Source organism: Ixodes scapularis, unplaced genomic scaffold (assembly GCF_016920785.2).
Source record: "Ixodes scapularis isolate PalLabHiFi unplaced genomic scaffold, ASM1692078v2 PGA_scaffold10__122_contigs__length_95168666, whole genome shotgun sequence".
NCBI classification, from domain to species: domain Eukaryota; kingdom Metazoa; phylum Arthropoda; class Arachnida; order Ixodida; family Ixodidae; genus Ixodes; species Ixodes scapularis.
In genome coordinates, this window is record NW_024609836.1 from 45,025,108 (window position 1) to 45,043,999 (window position 18,892).

General features: G+C 46.5%; 1 protein-coding gene across 1 annotated transcript; it reads left to right on the plus strand.

The window, feature by feature from the left end:
- Window positions 1–5,760: 5,760 nt before the first annotated feature.
- LOC8025578 (aminopeptidase NAALADL1) lies at window positions 5,761–16,794 on the plus strand. Its single transcript, XM_040206597.2, has 6 exons — window positions 5,761–5,898; window positions 8,340–8,617; window positions 9,173–9,256; window positions 9,859–9,941; window positions 10,432–10,637; window positions 16,714–16,794. Exons 1-6 carry the CDS (start codon window positions 5,761–5,763, stop codon window positions 16,792–16,794), a joined length of 870 nt encoding a protein of 289 aa, XP_040062531.2.
- Window positions 16,795–18,892: the final 2,098 nt, after the last annotated feature.

Consider the following 18,892-nt stretch of genomic DNA (forward strand, 5'->3'; position numbering starts at 1 on the left):
ACACCGCGTGAGATTATGGGTGTCAAATGACACCCAGAGTGTGCTGTTTGCAAAGAAAAATATAGCCATCAGGCTCAAAATACAAACGTGCAATTATCATTTACGGATATTGTGGATCATATTCAGCCTATTTCTGAACACAACGGGTATATTTCAAATTTCGTTAAAGTATCTCTTAAATGTTTTTTTTTTTGTTTTTGTTTTTTTGCTGTTAAAGGGGCCATGAAACGAATTTTGGAAAAAAAAAACGGTTAAAGTGCAGGCGAGCTGGTGGATATTTACCATGATGGAACTTAACCCGAGACTGGGGTAGAAACAGAAACTTAAAAGTAGAAGGGACAGAGACAAGTGAAGAAGAGAACGTCTCAATTTTGGGTTGGGATGAATGATTTTAAATTGGGACTTTACTAATCGCATCTCGTTTAGTTGGCCAAAAGAAAGAGGCTAGAAAGTCAAAAGCCAGCTTTTCGGTACGAACATTTGAAAATATAGCGGACTATTTTGTACCTTCTTGCCTACGAAAGCTCTCCGCCTTTTCACTATGATACATCCGCGGTTCCAAAAGCGCGTCACAGGCGTTAAAGTGACGTCATCAGAGCCCAACTCACGCATTGGACACGAGAACTGCGTCACTCGGACGTATGCGCTCGTCAACAATCAATCCGTCGACGAATATTTGGATTCGCGTTCGTGGCCAATGAGTGCCCTGACGGAACTTATTGTCACTGGGAATGACAAGTTCTATGGTGTGCATAAAAAGAACGGTGGAACCTAAGAGTCATCGCACCGGTGCCGAAGGAATGTCATGACGACGTGATTTCACAATTCGCATTTGAGTTGAGGATTAAAGCTAAGGAGGAAGAAGTAGGAAAATCGTTTCATGACCCCTTTAAGTACTCAGAGCTGCGGTGAGTTAATACACACGGCCACCCGAACCCCCTTTTATTTCTTAAATCATGTCCAACAAGCGAACGAGAGTGTTGTTGGCGATAAAGGTACAAAGGAAGTATAAAAAAAAAAAACAGGAAAAGGGACGACACGTGTGCTAGCACACGTGTCGTTTCTTGTCCCGTTTGTTTAATCCTCTTTTATACCCTCAAACAACGGCATCTTAAATTTCCCTCGTCGCTTCGCCACTCTATTCACCCCCTAAGCTGACAATAGGGTGGGAGCTACGAGCTCGCCGGACCAATCAAACGCCTCGCATTCATCACCTGACCCCCGCTTACAGCGCGTGGGTACGGGCGGGAGCTTGGTCACGCGTTCGTACGACTGATCGAACGAGCTCATGTAGCCACCACCGCACTGTCAGCTGTGCGAATATAGTTTCCGGTGGTTCCTAGCGGTCCGACGCTGGCTCTGCATGCACTCTCATCGTGACAGCCCAGCGAGAATGAGCTGTCACAACAACAACAGGGACCCGCGTTGCATCGTTTGAAACAAAGAATCGAACGAGGGACTCTTTTGAGGCAATCCTATTCAAAGCATTGCTGAGGAAAGTGCGCTTGTCACGTGGGAATTGCGGGGTTTCCACTTGCAACCTCCCCACCGCTCTTCTGTTCGCTCTCTTCTAGTCGCTGCCAGCTTGAGAAACGCGAAGCGTGACGAATCTCGAGTGTCGCGTTATGGCTCCTTGGCCAACCAGGTAGCGGTTGGCCAAGGAGTTCACATCAAGAACCGCAGTAAAAAAGTCCGGCTTTTCGCAGAGCGTTACTAATTTTCACATTTATGTGGAGAATTAAGTTATAAGAATTTGCATCTTAGATTAGAAATATGTTATCGCAACAAGTCGGACACTTTTCAAACACCAAAAGCATAGCTTCTTTCTCCGAAACCGAACCTTGTAAGAATTACTTTGCGCGGCGTATGGACAATTCGCAAAACTTTCTTTCTTTCTTGAGGTGAAAACGAGTATAAATTATATTTTTATTTTTTATTTTCTCGTTCAGAACTAGCCTAGGTGGTAAATTTGGAGTTCCGCACTAGTCAGCAAAAAATAAATATAACCGGTTCTATATATTAAACTTCGTGCCAGTTGAATCGCGTACGGTACCATTAAAACCCAAATGTATTCGGTCGATCCTATTTCGAATGGTTCTTTTTCACGCTGTACGCACTTGCTCGTCTGCCAAAGTGGCGCCTTTTAAGATCTCTAAGGCGCCAGGAGCCTTAAATTAGAAGGTGCTAGAGCACGTCCAGCGATGAACAAAAAATAAAGCGAGGCGGAAGTTTTCTCAGGGAGTCCCGGATCCTTTCCGTGTCCTTTACGACTTGCCTTCCACTCTCGCCCCTGTCGTTTACTCCTCACTTGCTCCGTTCTATTTGCCATTTGTCCACATCATGACGGCACCGAGAGTTCGCCGATTGGTCCGTTGGGGCTTCTGTTTTTCATTGATGACGTCCTTCTCCCCCTCCTCCTTTCTCTCCGGTGACGTACTTCCGGTGCACCTTCCTGTGTGTGTGTGTGCGTGTGTGTGTGTGTGTTTTTCTGCGCGCGCGTGTGTGTGTTTTTCTGTGCGTGTGTGTATGTGTGCGTACGTGCGCGTTTGGGTGTCTCTGTGTGTGCATATGCGTGTATATATGTATGTATGTATGTATTACGTGCGTGTATATGTGCGCACATATGTGCGCGTGCGTTTGTGTGCGCGCGTGCGTGTGTATGTGCGCACATATGTGCGCGTGCGTTTGTGTGCGCACGTGCGTGTGTATGTATGTGTGTGCGTGCGCGTGCGCATGCATGTTTGTGTGTGTGTTTGTGCGGGACGCGCCACGAGCAAACATAGTCCGACGCGTCGGTGGCATCCAACAGAATCTTGCGCTTGCCGCGGCACGATTCAAAAGCTGGCGGTGCTCAATCCCGTTTTCTTGCTCGCAGGGAGCTGTACTCGTCGCGCTCCAGCGATCTGGAATCGCTGGTGGAGCGCACCTGGAAGATGCAGGGCCTGGAGTCGGTCCGTCGGGTGTCGTATCGGGTCCTGCTGTCCCGGCCCAATCCCAGGGTGGACAACTCGGTCAGTGAGCAACCAAGAAGACGAAAACAAAGAAACTCGACAAGTCAAATTTGTTGATGGGAGTCCGTCTTAGAGGGGCCCTGCAATCATATTTAAGCGTCTACCTTCTTTGCGGTTTCCACGTCTCTTGGGGTTCAGACAAACCAGCGGGCACGGAGAGAGTAACTAAATATCAGTGCGTCATTTTTTAATCGGACGGCGCGGAAACCTCCTCCACCTACGGGGGCGACCCGCGTTGCTGAAAGTGCACGAAATGTGACGTCTTTGGTCCTGGGATTACTAGTGGTCAGACCCGCTAAAAGCTTCTTTTTAGTCGAAATACAAAATATAAGTGGCGCGAGGCGTTTCAATTAGTTATACAAGTGGTTTTTGTTCAGCATTTTAGATCATAAAAGAAACAAATGCAGTTTATTACGTACGGAAACAAGAAATGATTCGTCGACATACCCGCCAGCAAGCGGTGGAAAAGACGGCGCATACTAGAAAGGCGTAGTGGGAATATCAGGCGCCGACCAGCGGCGAGCGTAGAAAGGTCCCGGATGTACGTGGCGGCGCTGCAGTCGAGGATCCGACCGGTCCCGAGCGTTCCGAAAACCTTCGGAGAGCAGCTTTCACTTGCGGTTTCGCCTTTTGGCGGTATGGCAGCGCGAAGTGGCTCCCGTTCTGAACTGATCTTTACCCCGTGTTTTCTGTCGTTTGTGGCCAATGAAGTGTCATGCCGAATTAGCGTTTAATCGCGCAGCCAATGCAATGCGAGCCGCCCTGGCCGCCCGCTTCATACAGCCTAGCCAGAACATGCTTTAGTGGCGCCCTCTCGAGCCGTCGACACGGAGTGCGGCAGCCGTGGGCGCTCGCTGAGCTCACTACCCCTTTTCTAATTCACGGCCACTCAAGTAACCAAGGACGTCATGAAGGAGGTTGTTTTTTTAGAAAGACATTATTTCGAAAAGTCGGATTTTAAGCTACCGCTCGAGCCCGGACGTGGAGAGCTCGTTTCAAGTCTGTGCCTCGCGTTTTCATTTGTTCGGGTGACGCCAAAACCTAAGCACGGCCTGGCTATCAGGAGGTACGCCAGTGTACGAGTATGCATAGTTTTGACTTTATTCCATCCCTGGCGCTGCGTTAAAAATTTGCTTTACTATTTCCGAGTAACTTCAGCGTTGCTCCAGCGGGTTATATTACGTAACAACACAGATAGGAGAATGTTAGGCTTCGGCAAGCTTCTACATTCCATGATACAAAGAAGAAAAAAAAAAGAAAAAAGCTTTACTTCCAAATAACAATCCGCTTCCGCCCTTTTTTTGGCGGGGGGATTTTTGTTTTTTTGTTAATTTTCGCCCGTGTCCTCCACGGGGGACTCGAGCATGCTCATTACCTGGGTCCGGACAGCAACTCACAAGCTTTGATGGCCGTCGGTCAATCTCTCAAGGCCTCCCGAAAACGGGAAAGGGGATGGCTGTGTTCGAAATCTTATCCAAATAGATCCGCGCTACTCGGGCGCTTCGTGTCACGTAATAGCACAGATGGAGCGACGCTGGACGCGGGTAGGTTTTCGAACGCAAAGATACAAAACCCTTAACCAGGTCGAGTAAATTTTGGAACACGTCCTACGATACAAGGGTCCGGCATAAAAGATGGACAGCATTGGCAGGTGACACGTGACGTCAAGTCTGACAGGCACCGAGGCCACCGAAAAGCGGAGGAAACGACAAGAGAAATCGTGATTTTGGCTCGGTGGTGTTGAAACAGACATCGGACTGCCGGACTACCGGACGCTTCAACTTTTACGATTTTTGCTGGAGTCGCGTCGCCTCACGATTACTGTTTGGACAGGCCTTAAGACCCAGCAAATTTTGTTATAACGACCTAAGTCAACATCGTGGGTTCTAGCTCGATGTATGTGCCGTCTGTGTTCTTCGTGTCGTGTTGGTCTGATTAAGGCATCTCAGTCTATTCTATCCGTGGCGTGCCTCTTCAATAAAGGTGGAATTTTACGACGGCACCGGCAGACTTCAGCTGACGGCCACTACCAGGGACGAAGCGGGTCCCGTGTTCAGCGCGTATTCACCGCCAGGTGACGCCAGGGTGAGTAACAGCTGTTGCAATCGGTGACCCCCCCCCCCCCCCCCCCCCTCCTCTCCGCGAACGACAACAGTTATGCCCTCGTGATGCGATCCTCCACCTCACCTCCTCCTGTGATATGTTTCACTTATTATAAAGTCATCACTACAGTTACTCACTGCCCCAAAAAAACACAGTGTGTGTGTGATGATGTTTATGGTTCGCGATTTGTTCTTTTGGAGTTCGTATGCCAAAACTGCAATCCTATATCGACTGCGGGGCGATAATAAGATCAAGCAGAGCGTTTCTTCAGCTACCAGCAACTATATACAGACACTCTTGACCATCATAGGATTGCTCATCGCATGTTCAGAGCTTCTCTCGTTTCCTTTCACTTCTGCTCGTTTTTTTTTTTTTTTTTTCCACTATTGTGTTATTGCACTCTAGTCAGGTAGCGACATGCCCCCTGGTAAAGACCCCCTTTTTTCTCCTAACAATAACTAAAAAAATAAACAGCAGAAATGTAATGAATGATTTTGATGCAGAAATAAGGTAATTGGTTAGCCATGTAACGACGTTACTTGTTATAGGGTATGGACATCGCTACTGGCAATATAGCACAGCAACACGAGAGAACGCGTCAAGAACTATTCGGAAGACGTATTGGGTTGAAGTTTTGAGGCCCACCATGTTTCATGTTCAGGGTCCTGCGGTCTATGCCAATTACGGACGTGCTCAAGATTTGCGCCTTCTCGAGCTGCAAGGCTTGTCCCTTCGTGGCAAAGTGCTGCTGGTTCGTCTGGGGCAGATCCCTGCAGCCACCAAGGTCAGTCCTTCGTACGGTTCATTATATAGTGTGTTTCACGAGACGCAAACCAACATTGGCCAGTGCCAAGGATGCTTTTTTAGAGAGGTAATACGTTTGGGATCATTTCGGGTTCAATTATTTATTAAGGATCGACGGGACAACAGGAAGACCTCCCTGTCGTTGTTGTCCTGTCCGTGACTATAGAGAAGTAAGACGCGTGCAACGTTTTCACGCCTCCCTAAAATCACCAAACTTTGAACGCACCTTTGTGGTTCCGGCATCGTATCGATCAAATATTGCGGCGAACAACCACTACACAAAACCGAAACCTCGTATAAGCGCATTATACTCTGTGCTTCTTTTCTCCGACAGTCACCGAAAACGCGTCGGTGCGTTCGAGTCGCTGAACATGGCTTATAGATTGCCTTGATTGGCCAGGCAATAATGTAGCTTTTAAAATATAGAGAGGAGATCAAACTATAGTGAGTGATTAAAGAAAAAGTAAGTAAACAGGCCAGCTGGTTAATGTTACACATAAAAAAAAAAAAGAAACGGAGACGACGGAACGTAGGAACGTTTTGAATTGTTGCCTGCACCATTGCTCTATACGAGATGAGGTCTGTAGAAGGTCACAAAGACGTGTGCGAATTCCGGGAGACGTTTTGTGTTTGTACCCTTTTTCGTCCGTCGTCTACGTTTCTTTTTTTTTTTTTTTAATGTGTATTGGGAGTGTTTTGTTCAGCTTCTTTCCTACGCAGCTTGCTGTACCCAGCAAAAGGACTGCGGACTGGATTGTTTACGGCACCTATCTCGATCGAGTCATGACCACATAGAAGACAAAACCTGTGTCTGTCTCCCCCCCCCCCCCCCCCCCCCCCCGCCCCCTCCTTTTTAAACGTCATCACTAGAGCTACTAAATGAGCTGCGCTTAGAGTATCGGCACTCCGTTCCCCGACAGTGTTGTGGGCGCCGCCATTTTGGCTCGTATGCAGAGCAGACGCAATTGCCAATTGTCTCGATTCAAAAGTGCAACTTTCTCAGCATTAGATTCGGTGTTAGAAAGGTCGTGTAACATTGCTTTGCTCTGTCGCGAACTGTTTAAATATTTGTGGAGGGCGGAAGAGCGGTTCCTGTGATTTCAGATAAAGCTTCAGACAACTGGCAAACATGATTTTAAGACACAATATGGCCAAGACTAGTGTCGTTACTCTGAAGCGTAGCTTATTTAGTGGCACTAGTCATCACTATTGTGGAACTAAGCAGCGCCGCCTAGCTTGATTCAGCGTCGCCGCCAGTGCGTCTCGCAACGTCTTACAACGAGTGTGGCGCTAGCATGCGGCGAGCCAAGACGAACGCGTTTGCCACCTTGCAGTATCTCCTGTTCAGCGTGTTTGCCACTTGGGGCGGGTCAGGGATCCACTAGCTAAAGTGAACCACTAGGGGCGCGACTGTTCAATCTCCTACTTCGAGAGCCTAGATTTGAAAGAAAGAGCAGCTCAGTTCATGGAGAGCGGTTGAAAGTCAATGGCGGACGCCTCCTGTGCCGTTTGGTTGCTCGTGCGCAGGCGCCGTTGTCATCTGGAGAGGAGGATAGTGGGCAGAGGCGCTGAGCAAAGCTTGGAGATCTTGGAGAATCACATGACCCCGATGGAGCGGCTGAAAGCACTCTCAAATCTAGGCACACTATACTCCCATTTCGGTGCCTAAAACGCGTGTCTGATTGGTGTTGGTCGCGTCCTTAAAAGAGTTTCCTCGATTTCCGCCTGATGACGTCACAGAATGGTGTCGTGTTGTTGCTTGCCGCGATCCTGGTGCTGGCATTGAAGCGGAGGTGGATGCGCGGCAGACGCTTGTTCTGCTGCAGGCCGCTCTCCATCTTGGCAGTCAGTCGACACTGAGAGGTTTCGGCAGCTAGGAGATAGGGATGCTGCGACGACAGTGACAAAAGCGTTCACTAGTGCATTTTTTCGGATGTATCACGACCAACCACCAGGATCGTGACATAACCGACAGCATGGCACGGCCGGCCCCTGTGGCGTCACTTCTTGCCACTTAGAGACAACTTTTGGTGCATCAGCGGTATAGGGCTCTAAGCATACTAGTCGAAGACGCGCTCCAGGCACCATACTCCTACCCGTGGTGAAAGGAAAAAGAGGTGTCGCGGAACGAGGCCAGAAAGGGGGCCGAAATTACACTCGGGCTTCACTTATTTCCCGGCAGGGGCACTGCCAGGCTGGGGCTCCACGCGGTTCGCGGCCTTGAAAACGTGTGCGCGAATAAGGATGATTCTCGAGCTCTGCGAGCTCCTGTCAGGCTGCGCCATCTCACGGCGTTTGGCAGAAATGGGAGCGGACGTTCGACACGCTTGCTCCGTGGCGGGGCGGTGCAGTTCAGACACCTCTAACTTCTTCCACCGTGCACCTATTTAATCAGCCTGAAATGTGCTCACTGGATGGCAGGCTCGGCTAGCCGAAACGCGTGGCGCGGCCGCCCTGGTGCTCTTTCCGGACCCTGCGCGGGTGGCGCCCCCGCGCGGGGACCAGGAGCCCTGGCCCTCTTCCCGCTGGCTGCCGGACAGCGCCGCCCGGAGAGACACGCTGCTCGAGGAGCCCGGAGACCCCCTGAGCCCCGGCGTGCCGTCTTCGAGCCCCGTGGCCAAGCTACCGCTAAGGAACGCCAGTCTGCCCGCCATCTTGTGCCAGCCCGTCGGGTACCGGGACGCCCTCATCATGCTCGGGTAGGGACTCTGGCGTGGGGCGTCAGTCTAACTTAGCATAACCTGACCTGACTTAACCTAATATAACCTCCCCTAACCTGACCTGAACTAACAAAAACAAACCTAACCTAACCAAAAAACCTAACGTAGCCCAACCTAACCAAGCTTAGCGTGCGCAAATTAACCTAAGATTAGATAACATGACATAACATAACAGCTTGCAAGCTAAACTAACCTAACCTGATCAAACCTATTTTTACGTAACATAAGGTATCGTTACACAATAAGCATAATATATATTGCAACATAGCCTAACCTAACCTGACCCAGCCTAACCAAACCCAGCGTAACCCGACCTAACTTAAGATTACATCGCATAGCCTAACAAAACATAGTGCAACCTAAACGTAACCAAACGTAGCATAGCTCAAACTCAGGATATGGTGGAGCATTGTCACTTGATTTTATAAGTCATAATCGTTGATATACATGAAAGACCCTAACAACACTCCGACGGAATTTCTCTTCGACTTCGACGAGCTATGTTGTTTTGTTTTGTTTTATTCTTTCTCGCAGCCAACTGGAAGGCAACCGCTGTCCCGACGCCTGGGTGCCCAGTTCAGGGCGCTGCAGACTGGGTGATGGTTCCGCAAGAAACAGGTGAGCATCGAACTTTGAGCTCATCTCATCCAGTAATCCCCCGCCCCCAAATTCCCCCACGTGCGTTGGTTCCTTCCCCCTTTCCCCCGACCTACGCCATAGCCTCCTAAATACTTACAAAGCCTGGCATATCACTACGAGAAGCGGCCGCCGAAATGGAAAAGGTGGAGCGGCAGCCAGCGGATGAGAGGGAAGCCACGTGACTGGCACCCCGCTGCGGTGAAACGGCGAAACACACTTCTCCCGAGCAAACAACTGTGTTTCGGTTCCTCGCCGCCGCAAAAGCTGTGCGCTGATGTCCAGGTTTCCCAAGAAATGTCTCTTTGATGCTCTGTGCTGCCAGATCCTCGCGGTCTAAATCTGCGACCGGGCACTCTATGGCTCCGTCATCGAACTGCCAGGCTTCGTGAGTATAGAGGAGGCTGTGCCTCAACCAATAATAAAGCGAGCTTGGCTGCCTCGTCATCGTGTGTAATATACGTGTTCCCTATGTTGCCCTTTGATTGGCGCGCGCATCTTCGTGTTCCAATGCGCCAAAGCCGCATTTTAGAACACCTTGCTGGTCGTATATATTTAAAACCCCGATCTATCGTATTGCGCAGCATTCGAGTCGTGGTCCAGAACGAACTGATGAGCGGCAACGTCACAAACGTTCTTGCCACCATCCGTGGAAACATCGAACCAGGTAAGAAGGTGTGCTCTCCGGCCAGTGCCACAACCCCTGCTCAAGAAGCAGACGAACTATTGGCAGGCATTCCCTAGCCATAAAGTAAATATAATAATTTAGTACATTGCGGCCGTTTCGGAACGGCGGGGCACAGACGCGGACATTGCTGGTCGCATCGGTGCAAAGAAGCAGGAAAACATCACTTGCATGGTCTGCATACTTATTGTTTTCCTAGCATCATTTTGTACTAGAAAAAAAAAAAAAAAGAAAGAAAAAAGAAAAAAAAAAAAGAAACCACCGGTTGCACCGCATTGTATAAAATAAAGTTTTCAAGCGCTCGAACAACTTCAAGTCGTCGCAGCAAAAGGAACACGCCCAGCCTATCGTCTGCTTTCTTTTTTCGCTCTTCCCTCACTCTCTTGCCCGTTCTTTCTCTGGGAACCACCGATGTCGGCACTTACGATTTCCCGAGTTCTGCTCCCGCCTTCGCACCTCCCGCCCCTCGCAGACCGCTACGTGGTGCTTGGCAGCCCTCGCGACGGCTGGGGCCCCGGCGCCCACGCCCCGGGCTCGGGCACGGTGCAACTGCTCGAGGCGAGCCGGGTGCTCTCGGAGCTGCACCGGAGCGGCACCTGGAGTCCGCGTCGCTCCATCGTGTTTGCCAGCTGGGGAGGACACCGCTACGGGTCCATCGGCGCCACCGAGTGGGTCGAGGTAACAACACCCGCTTCTCGTGCTGCACTCGCAGAATCGCCGGTACCCTAACACTTTATTACCAACATAAAACAAGATAACAATGTATGACAAATTGCTAGGCAATTCTGTTTCAATCCTTACATCGGGTGGTGACGTGTTGGCAGTGTATGACTGACTATAGCACCGAGATATTTCTTGCGCTTTCGCGATCTCATCTTGAGTAGACGGTCGTGTGCGTTTGTTTCTTGGGTTCTTAAAAAATAAAACCACTCAGTCGCTATCCAAGGTTCGTTTCATTATGTTTCTCACTTCGTCCGTGTCCAGTCGCGCTGTTTTAATATGAATACGTACCAGCTCGCCCAGTTACCCATTCTGACAACATTACTTGCGACTCCAATGGTGCCCACTGAGAGGAGCACTAAAGTGTATTTTGAGGGCGTCTTTTTATGGCGCAAGCTCGAACTACACCCCTTGAGCATCCCATACGACCAAAAATTGTAATCATATGTGGTCTTCTTTTTTTTTATCAAAAATTAATGTCCCGATACGTCTTCCTTTTCTCGAATCTATCTAAAAAATAAAGGGGGGGGGGGGGGGGGGGGGAGTTGCGATGTTACTGTGGCTGCATAATTTTCTCGTAACATCTATCCCAACCATAGCGGAATTTGCGGCGTGCGGCTTCACAAAGAGGACAGGAATGCTTGCCAAATGTTTCGGATCACAAGCAGCTAAAGACACGTAGAGCTACGTGCGGAACCAAACGCCTCACTGCGGCCATCATTCGCGATTGGGTAAACGCTCACTCTGACATCTTAGTTTGAGTAAGAGAGAAAACTTATTTACTGAAAGAAATAACATATCACAGTCCCTCGATAAAGTCCTCCAATCGTGGCTTTCATGAACGGAAATATAATTAGTATACAAGTGTTTACTTCGATTGTATTGGTTTGAAAATGCTATGACTCCAAGCGCTTATCAATTATTTTCTAGACGTATCATTGAATTTGTAGCTCGAACAACCGACGATCAGTAGCCGGGACTGCAAATCGCGACGTCTCGGCGAGATAAGTCCCGGTCATGACGTCATGAACGGAACGCGCAAGAGGACGCCACCGAAGCATCTCGGCGCTTGCATTTCTGGGGAGGAAACGTGTGCGCGAACAGCTTGAACCAACGCTGAAGGTGTGCCCCCGTAACAAGTAAAAACTAACAAACCACTGTTTTGTCCCATGTGCCCTCCGTTTGTGTGTCAGGTAGACCACCAAAAGTTTACATGTTTTCCTTGCTTTTCTTGGGTTGTGAACTGTAATTGAAGTCAGTTGGTTAGCTTCTTTGATGGCGACTGTAATATTTTTTAGTTAGTTCACATATTCAAACAAAATCATGCGAGAACGCCTGAAGCGTGACTACAATCTGAAAGCTACTTTGACTATTTCTTTGATCCAGATCACGAGTGTCAAATTCTTTCGCGACAAAGCCAGAAAACGGGTAAAAATACCCCTATATAGTTTTAAGTAACACCGGCAACTAAAATGATCGTTTACGCAGTCAGTTTGTTCCAAAACATGTTGTTCGTGTGTGGACAGTGCGACGCTCAAGTGTAAGAAAAATACCAAAACACTTTAATTTGACATGTACGGTACGAAAGATTCATTTTCAAACAGGCAGAAATATATGTCGGTTTTTACATCTGAAGTATAATCGGAAAAGTAACGGCAACTTTTTTTCAGTAACGGCCAGTTACTTGTCTTCACGAGTAATCAAGTAATCTAATCGTATATTTTTTTTTATCCAAGAGTAATTGTAATTGTTATCGAGTATTCTTTTTTGACAGGCGTGTACAAGACTGATTCATATATGTTCATTCGGATGAAAGCGCCACAGAATTAACGTCATGCTTCACTCTTTGTTCGTGCATCGTATTTTCGCGTTCTTATCGGTGAATGCCGTAGTCTGATTGGATGCAAAGTAATAATAAGGTGCTCGGTAATCACCACCCCCGGTAACTCTTAACTTGTATAGTGTAGTTTGTTGTTGTTGTTGTTGTGAGTTTGTATTTTATATTCTCTAATTCGCTGACTGAGTATCTGTCACGGCCTCACTTTCGAACATTCTATCATACTATGCCTTGCGCCATCACTTTTTTTTTTTTCCTCTATGAGGCACGCGGAATAAAGCCGTCTAGCCGAAAGCCCCGCCGTGTGTTTTTTGTTGTTGTTTTTTTAGTTGAGGCGGCCAAGAGCGTTGACGCAAAGATGAGGTAGCGGCTCGTTACGGTCTCACCCGATTTCAGCGTCAGTTGCGAAAGTATCCGCGACGGCTGCTCGCGACACCCGTTCGCGAGGATAAGCGCCCGCGTGTGTATACGTAGCGCCTGACCACGCGTGACTTGCCGCGGATGAGGCCACCATCCACGCTCGCGCCACCGGCTTTGTGGCTCGCGCGACCGGGTGACGCTAAAAGAAAGACGACTGTCTAAGCTCAAGTTGTTGCGGCGCTTCCTCATCTCTACAAATATATTTACCTTTTATTCTATTTATTTATTTATTTATTTATTTATTTGATACCCACAGCGCCTTTCGGCATTACAGTGGGGGGGGGGGGGGGGGGTTATACACAAAAAATCAAGTATGAAGTTACAGTCAACAGTATATATATATATATACTGTTGAATATGAAGCGAATGGGTTGTGTGTATGTATAGACAGCGTGGATCCTTGTCACTCGGCACTTTGTGTACTTGATATTGTCGTACCTCCATCTTCGCGCTGTTTTTTTTTTTTTTTTTTTTTTTTTTATGTATGGTTGCTTTGTTTTGCGCTGTGGATATGTAGCTAGTGCAGTACGACGATTTCTACTAGCCTGGCATCTTTAACGGGCCCCGTGCAGTAGCAATACATGGCGTCGCGCCTTTACGATTCTCCTCCAGATTAAAACGGGCAGGGTTTGGGGATTGAGCCCAGGACACCTGGGTTCAGCAGCGCACTGTGCAATGACGTGAATTCGAACTTAACAATTAATATACTTTTAAAAAAAAGTAATTAAGCTAAAGCTACTTGACCTGTAATATACATATGTATTCATTTAACGAAGCAGCTGTCCGCAGGTATCCTGCAACTGTTGAGCAACATTTCTTTTTTAATTTATTTGTTTCGGTGGACAAAATTTTAGCACAGTTTCGTTATAATACGTCACTCCACTCGAGGTAAAACTTGATGGACTGGCTATGCACGTAGTACTTATGTTGAGACTCAATCAATGCGTATACGCCAACATAATCTTGAAAAAAAAATTGGAATCGATCGAAGTTACAAGCTGCTAAAATCCGTGCACAGATGCCTATCGCCTTGCCACCGCTCGAACCTAAATCTTTTATTTTTAACGCAATTTTCGTTAAGATTAGAGTTGGGTAATTTTATTCTTGTTTATTTATTTTTATTCTCTGCCCCTCTATATGACAATCTCTCCGTGTATTTCGGATCGTTTTTATGTCTTCATTTTTGAGTATTACGGAAGTGAAAGGCCATTCCCTGCTGATCTGTGCGATGTGCGGTGAACATGCCCTAGAGTTTGGTTTCGGAAAGAACTGTATAAAATATATCATTGATCTGGTGGCTTTCTATGTCTTAGTAATATGACAGCTAAAAGCTAGTCATGCTAGTTTACAGTGAAAGTTTTATAAATCCAAACAATACAACGTCTGTGCCTCTTCGATATTGAAGGTCTACTAGGCCTTCTGATTTGATTGGACATGTTGCTCGTGGTCTACCGCTCTTATCAAAACGTAAATAACTATTCAATACCACAAATTCCGTTTATAATTGATCACAAAATGCAGAAAAAAATTCTAGAAAACTTTTTCACAATTCATAGAAACGCACGGGTCGCTATATCTGATTAAGGTCTTGCAAAACGAAGACGTCTTTTTTCCGATATTGAGACTGAAATATAGAACATACAAACAAAAAACACACTTTCTTGACTTTCTTTTCGAGTGGACAAGTGTCATATCTACATTTTAGCAAACAATGAAAACTAAAAAAAAAAAAAAAAACTTTTTTTTTTCAAGAAAATTGATTTCAAAATTGGTGCTTTTTGGTTTTAGCATAACATTAACGTAAACGTACCGCAAATGATATTTTATACTGCTGAGTCATTTTATAATATATATAATGAGTGTGTTTCGGGCTCTCTATAGATATAAAAATATTGATGTAACCCAAGTAAATCTCTAGTATTTAATTGCTTTCTCTTCTTTCTCCTTTCTTGTTTTGGTGTTTTTCGGTCGAATAGACTCAGCTGTTTAAGATTCTGTGTGGTGTTGTCCGTTATTTTATTCTTACTGTTATCAATTTTTAGACTATGATGTCTTTCTACACTATACAATAGAGCGGCACGGATGTACAGCCTTTGTCGGTTTTAAGAAATATCAGTTTAGAGCCAATGTCGTGTGGCAAAGGCCCCATAACGAGGACGAGCTAGCTTAATTTGAGTGAAAGTTTATTGTCCTTTTTCTCCTTTTTTTTTTTTTTTTTTTTGGGGGGGGGGTGTATGTTATTTAATGTTTTGCCATTACAAATTAGTTGGAGTCACTGCAAACAAGTAAGAATTGCTTTAAAAAAATTAGTTTTGTTTTTTATTGAGGTGCAAATTTGTCATATTTAAAAAAATTCAACTGCATTTGTGCATTAATACCAAACCTACAATGAAGCCAAGCATATTTTTATATATTCGTAAAATGCATTTAAAGATGCGCATTAGTTATATATTTTCCGACGTTTTATATGAAGTTATTTGTTGGTAAATCATTTGTGACTGTGTCTCTAAACTGATTTTTTCTAGGCGTATTTTGTTTCATAGAAATTTTTATTGTAATTTTTAATAGTCTGTGTACATGTTGCAGACCATTCATTAAATAAATATAACACATTATTTCTACGTGCATGCTTTAATGTGAAATTGACGGCTGTGCAAAGTACCGTAGTAAAACATCACGAATCTCCACGACTCGAGCTTCAAAATTTCATACCTACGGAAGACGATTAGCTACAACGTTCGCAAATAGCTGAATGCTCCTCCCAAGAACATGGCTTTCACGTGTAGTCTTTACAGCAATATAAAAATATGGCCCCGACCATTATTGTACGATCTGACGTGGATACACCCTTTAAGCCGGGGTCCCACTGCTTATACGTCATACAAAAGACAGTCTGCATACAGATTCGAACACGGGTCAGCGGTAGATCCGTGCTTCGAATGCAGCATCGCAATGAGTTCAAAGAGGAATCTTTGCACTCTCGGCATTCGAACCACGGATAGTGCGGCGACTCGTGTTTGCAGACTGTCTTTTGTATGATACTGCAACCAATGCCGCATACGAAGTATGCACAGTAGGCGATTGTTGGAATGATCAAGTCTTTTCTCCGTAAACGTAATTGTGAACGAATAAACATTGTTCTGTTGTTTATGCGACACGATCAGAACTCGATTGATTGATTGATTGCCACCGAAAGAAGAAAGGCAGAGAAGTTAGCTTTACACTTGTTCTAGCCGGCTTCCTGCGGTTAGATGAAAGAGAACAAACGAAAGGTGCAATAAACAATATAATGATTGTGATGATGAATATCATGATGATGGAAGCGATGGAGGTGATGTTAAGACTCACTTCCCGTAGTAAACACTCGCACACAAAAAAAAAATACTGAAATAAGGGATGAAAGTTCGGTACCAGCAGAAAGCAGTACTAGAGCCTGTCCAATCAAAAATGACTACACAGCAGGTCCGCTTTGTAATGACAGTAAAGCTCACAGTGATGACATCTGTGCAGAGAAACACTGTAGGAGAAAAGAAATTATAGCTTACAGCGCAACGGTTAGAAAGCAGAGCTCTGACTGGAAGGCTTCGATTGAAGAGAGACAATGGGCACACAAGACAGCTAGCCTTTGCGCCTAAGCACTTTTATTTTAATTGGAGATCTGAACTCTGACGTCGTCCCACCCTCTCACCTCCTTCTCCTTTCCTTTTTGTTTCTCTTCTAATAGGTGTTTCTCGTTGTCTCAGTTCTGGCGCTCCTAGCTGCTTTCTCTCCCCACAGGAACAAGTGAATGAGCTCCAGAGCGGCGCCGTGGCGTACATCAACTGTCACCAGTGCACAGACGGAGGTGATTTTGAGTGATTTCTATTAAACTCTATTTGAAATGCGCAAAAGACGTATACTGCCCGTAACGGCAAACAACCGCTTTTGTTGCGGTAGAACGGAAGCACGAACCAGCCCACCGGGGATGATTCGTTTTATAATTTGCCGTCGTTTTGCTCGGCCCCATATGTAAGAAGACTAGAGTGATATCGTTGTTGTGGCTTTAACGACGCAACTTTAATATACGCAAAGGGCGCATGCAAAGTTCTTACTCCACCATAAGTCAATATACAAGTCCCGTCAATTGAAGAATGCCGCCTGCTGTCTCGGAACACCCCGAGGGGGGCGCCACCGTTATGCGTGCCAGCGCGAGCAACAAAGCTAAAATAGAGCGAAAAAGTGTAAAAAGCTGGAAACAGAGAGAGGGGGAATGCCCCTACCGTCAAAGAGCGGAGTAGGCTAGGAACTGAGGGTGTCAATCAAACAACGCCGAAAGTGCAACGTCGGGGCTTTCGTCATCTTTTCTTGAGCGTGTGCATGCCTTGCGGCTGAACCAATCATATGCAAAGTGCACTGTTGTCTGCTTTTGGTCTGTGTGTACACCCGCCGGCAATATGAAGGTAAACACCTAACCTGGTTTCTTGCCTGTTTTACGGCTCCCTAAAGCTATATTAACTCACAACGTCTCAAATGGTACGTGGCTTGGGGTCTAAACTTTGCGCTCTAGCCCTCTTCTGGAACAGAGCTTGTTCCAAAACTTGCAGGAGCGTCAAAAACAAGAAGAGGGCTCTTCACCTTCATATCGCTCGCGGATGTACATTTTGTCTGTGTTCTCATCTACATAAAAAAACATAGAAATGCATTTGCTACCTTGGGACAATTCAGACGGTGCTCGTGCGAGAAAGCAAAAAAAAAAAAATCAGAAATAATATGCGCGCCAGGGAACGGGGCTGAAGGCCGTTGCTTTTCTGAACTATATAAAAAAACGGGACCCTGAATAGAGGTGCATTCTGAGAAAGGTCTGCATTCTTATATTGTCCCGCAATGTACTAGGAGCATCAAGGATTGATCTCGCCGTCCTATGCGCTACTGACTGCCTTATCATTGTACATTCACCCCTGCCTCGATTGACAAGTGACCGCGCTCAAAGTGGGTCAAACAACAGCCACCCGTTAATAAGCTCCAGTGACGAGGGCAAGTGGTATCACACTCTGTATGACGACAAAAAAAAAAAAGTTCATGAAATTGATAAAACAATTTTTTTTACGGTGTTAACTGGGCGTGCCAACATTTAAGAAGATAAAAATGTTTCACGCGTGTCATGCTACATTTTTAAACTCTCATACGTCTGTTTCACAGGCAATTAGAGCACCTCGAAATGGCAGGCTTTTATGATTAAAATGCAATTACTGCAAATGTGCAAGTGAGCTGGACAAGAATGGCGATAATAATCCTTGGAGAAGGGAAACAAAGAGGACAAAGGACAAACACAAATCTCCAAACACAGCTATAGGTGACTGGTGCGCGACCGAAAAAATCCGCCCGGTCCGGGTATCGAACCCGGGACCTCTCCATTTCCAGTGGAGCGCTCCACCAACTGAGCTAGCCAGGGGTTAGACGTCAGTATAGTAAAAACAAGTTTTATCAGCTGCCACCAGTCCAACACCAACAAGGGTGAACGGCCTGCAATTTTAAGGTTACGATTAAGATGCAATTACTGCAAAGGTGCAAGCGAGCTGGACAAGAATGGCAATAATAATCCCTGGAGGAGGAGAGGTTTCGGGTTCGATGCCCGGACCCGGCCGATTCTTCTCGGTCGCGCACCAGTCACCTATAGCTGTGTTTGGAGGTTTGTGTTTGTCCTATGTCTCCTTTGTTCCCCTTCTCCAGGGATTATTATTGCCAGGATATTAAAGTTCGCGCTGCCGAACCCACGGATCTTAGAATAAGCTCTTGCCCATTTCGATCTAAACGAGGGTCGTGCCGGCGTCCAGTCGCTTGTCACATGCTGCGCGAAGCTCGTTAAACACCCCAGACCAGCAGGGGTACTGCACTGGCTAAGGTTCATATTTATAGCGGAGTCAACAGTCGACCACTGGGGCTGACTAACCTACCGAAGCCTAATTAAACACATAAC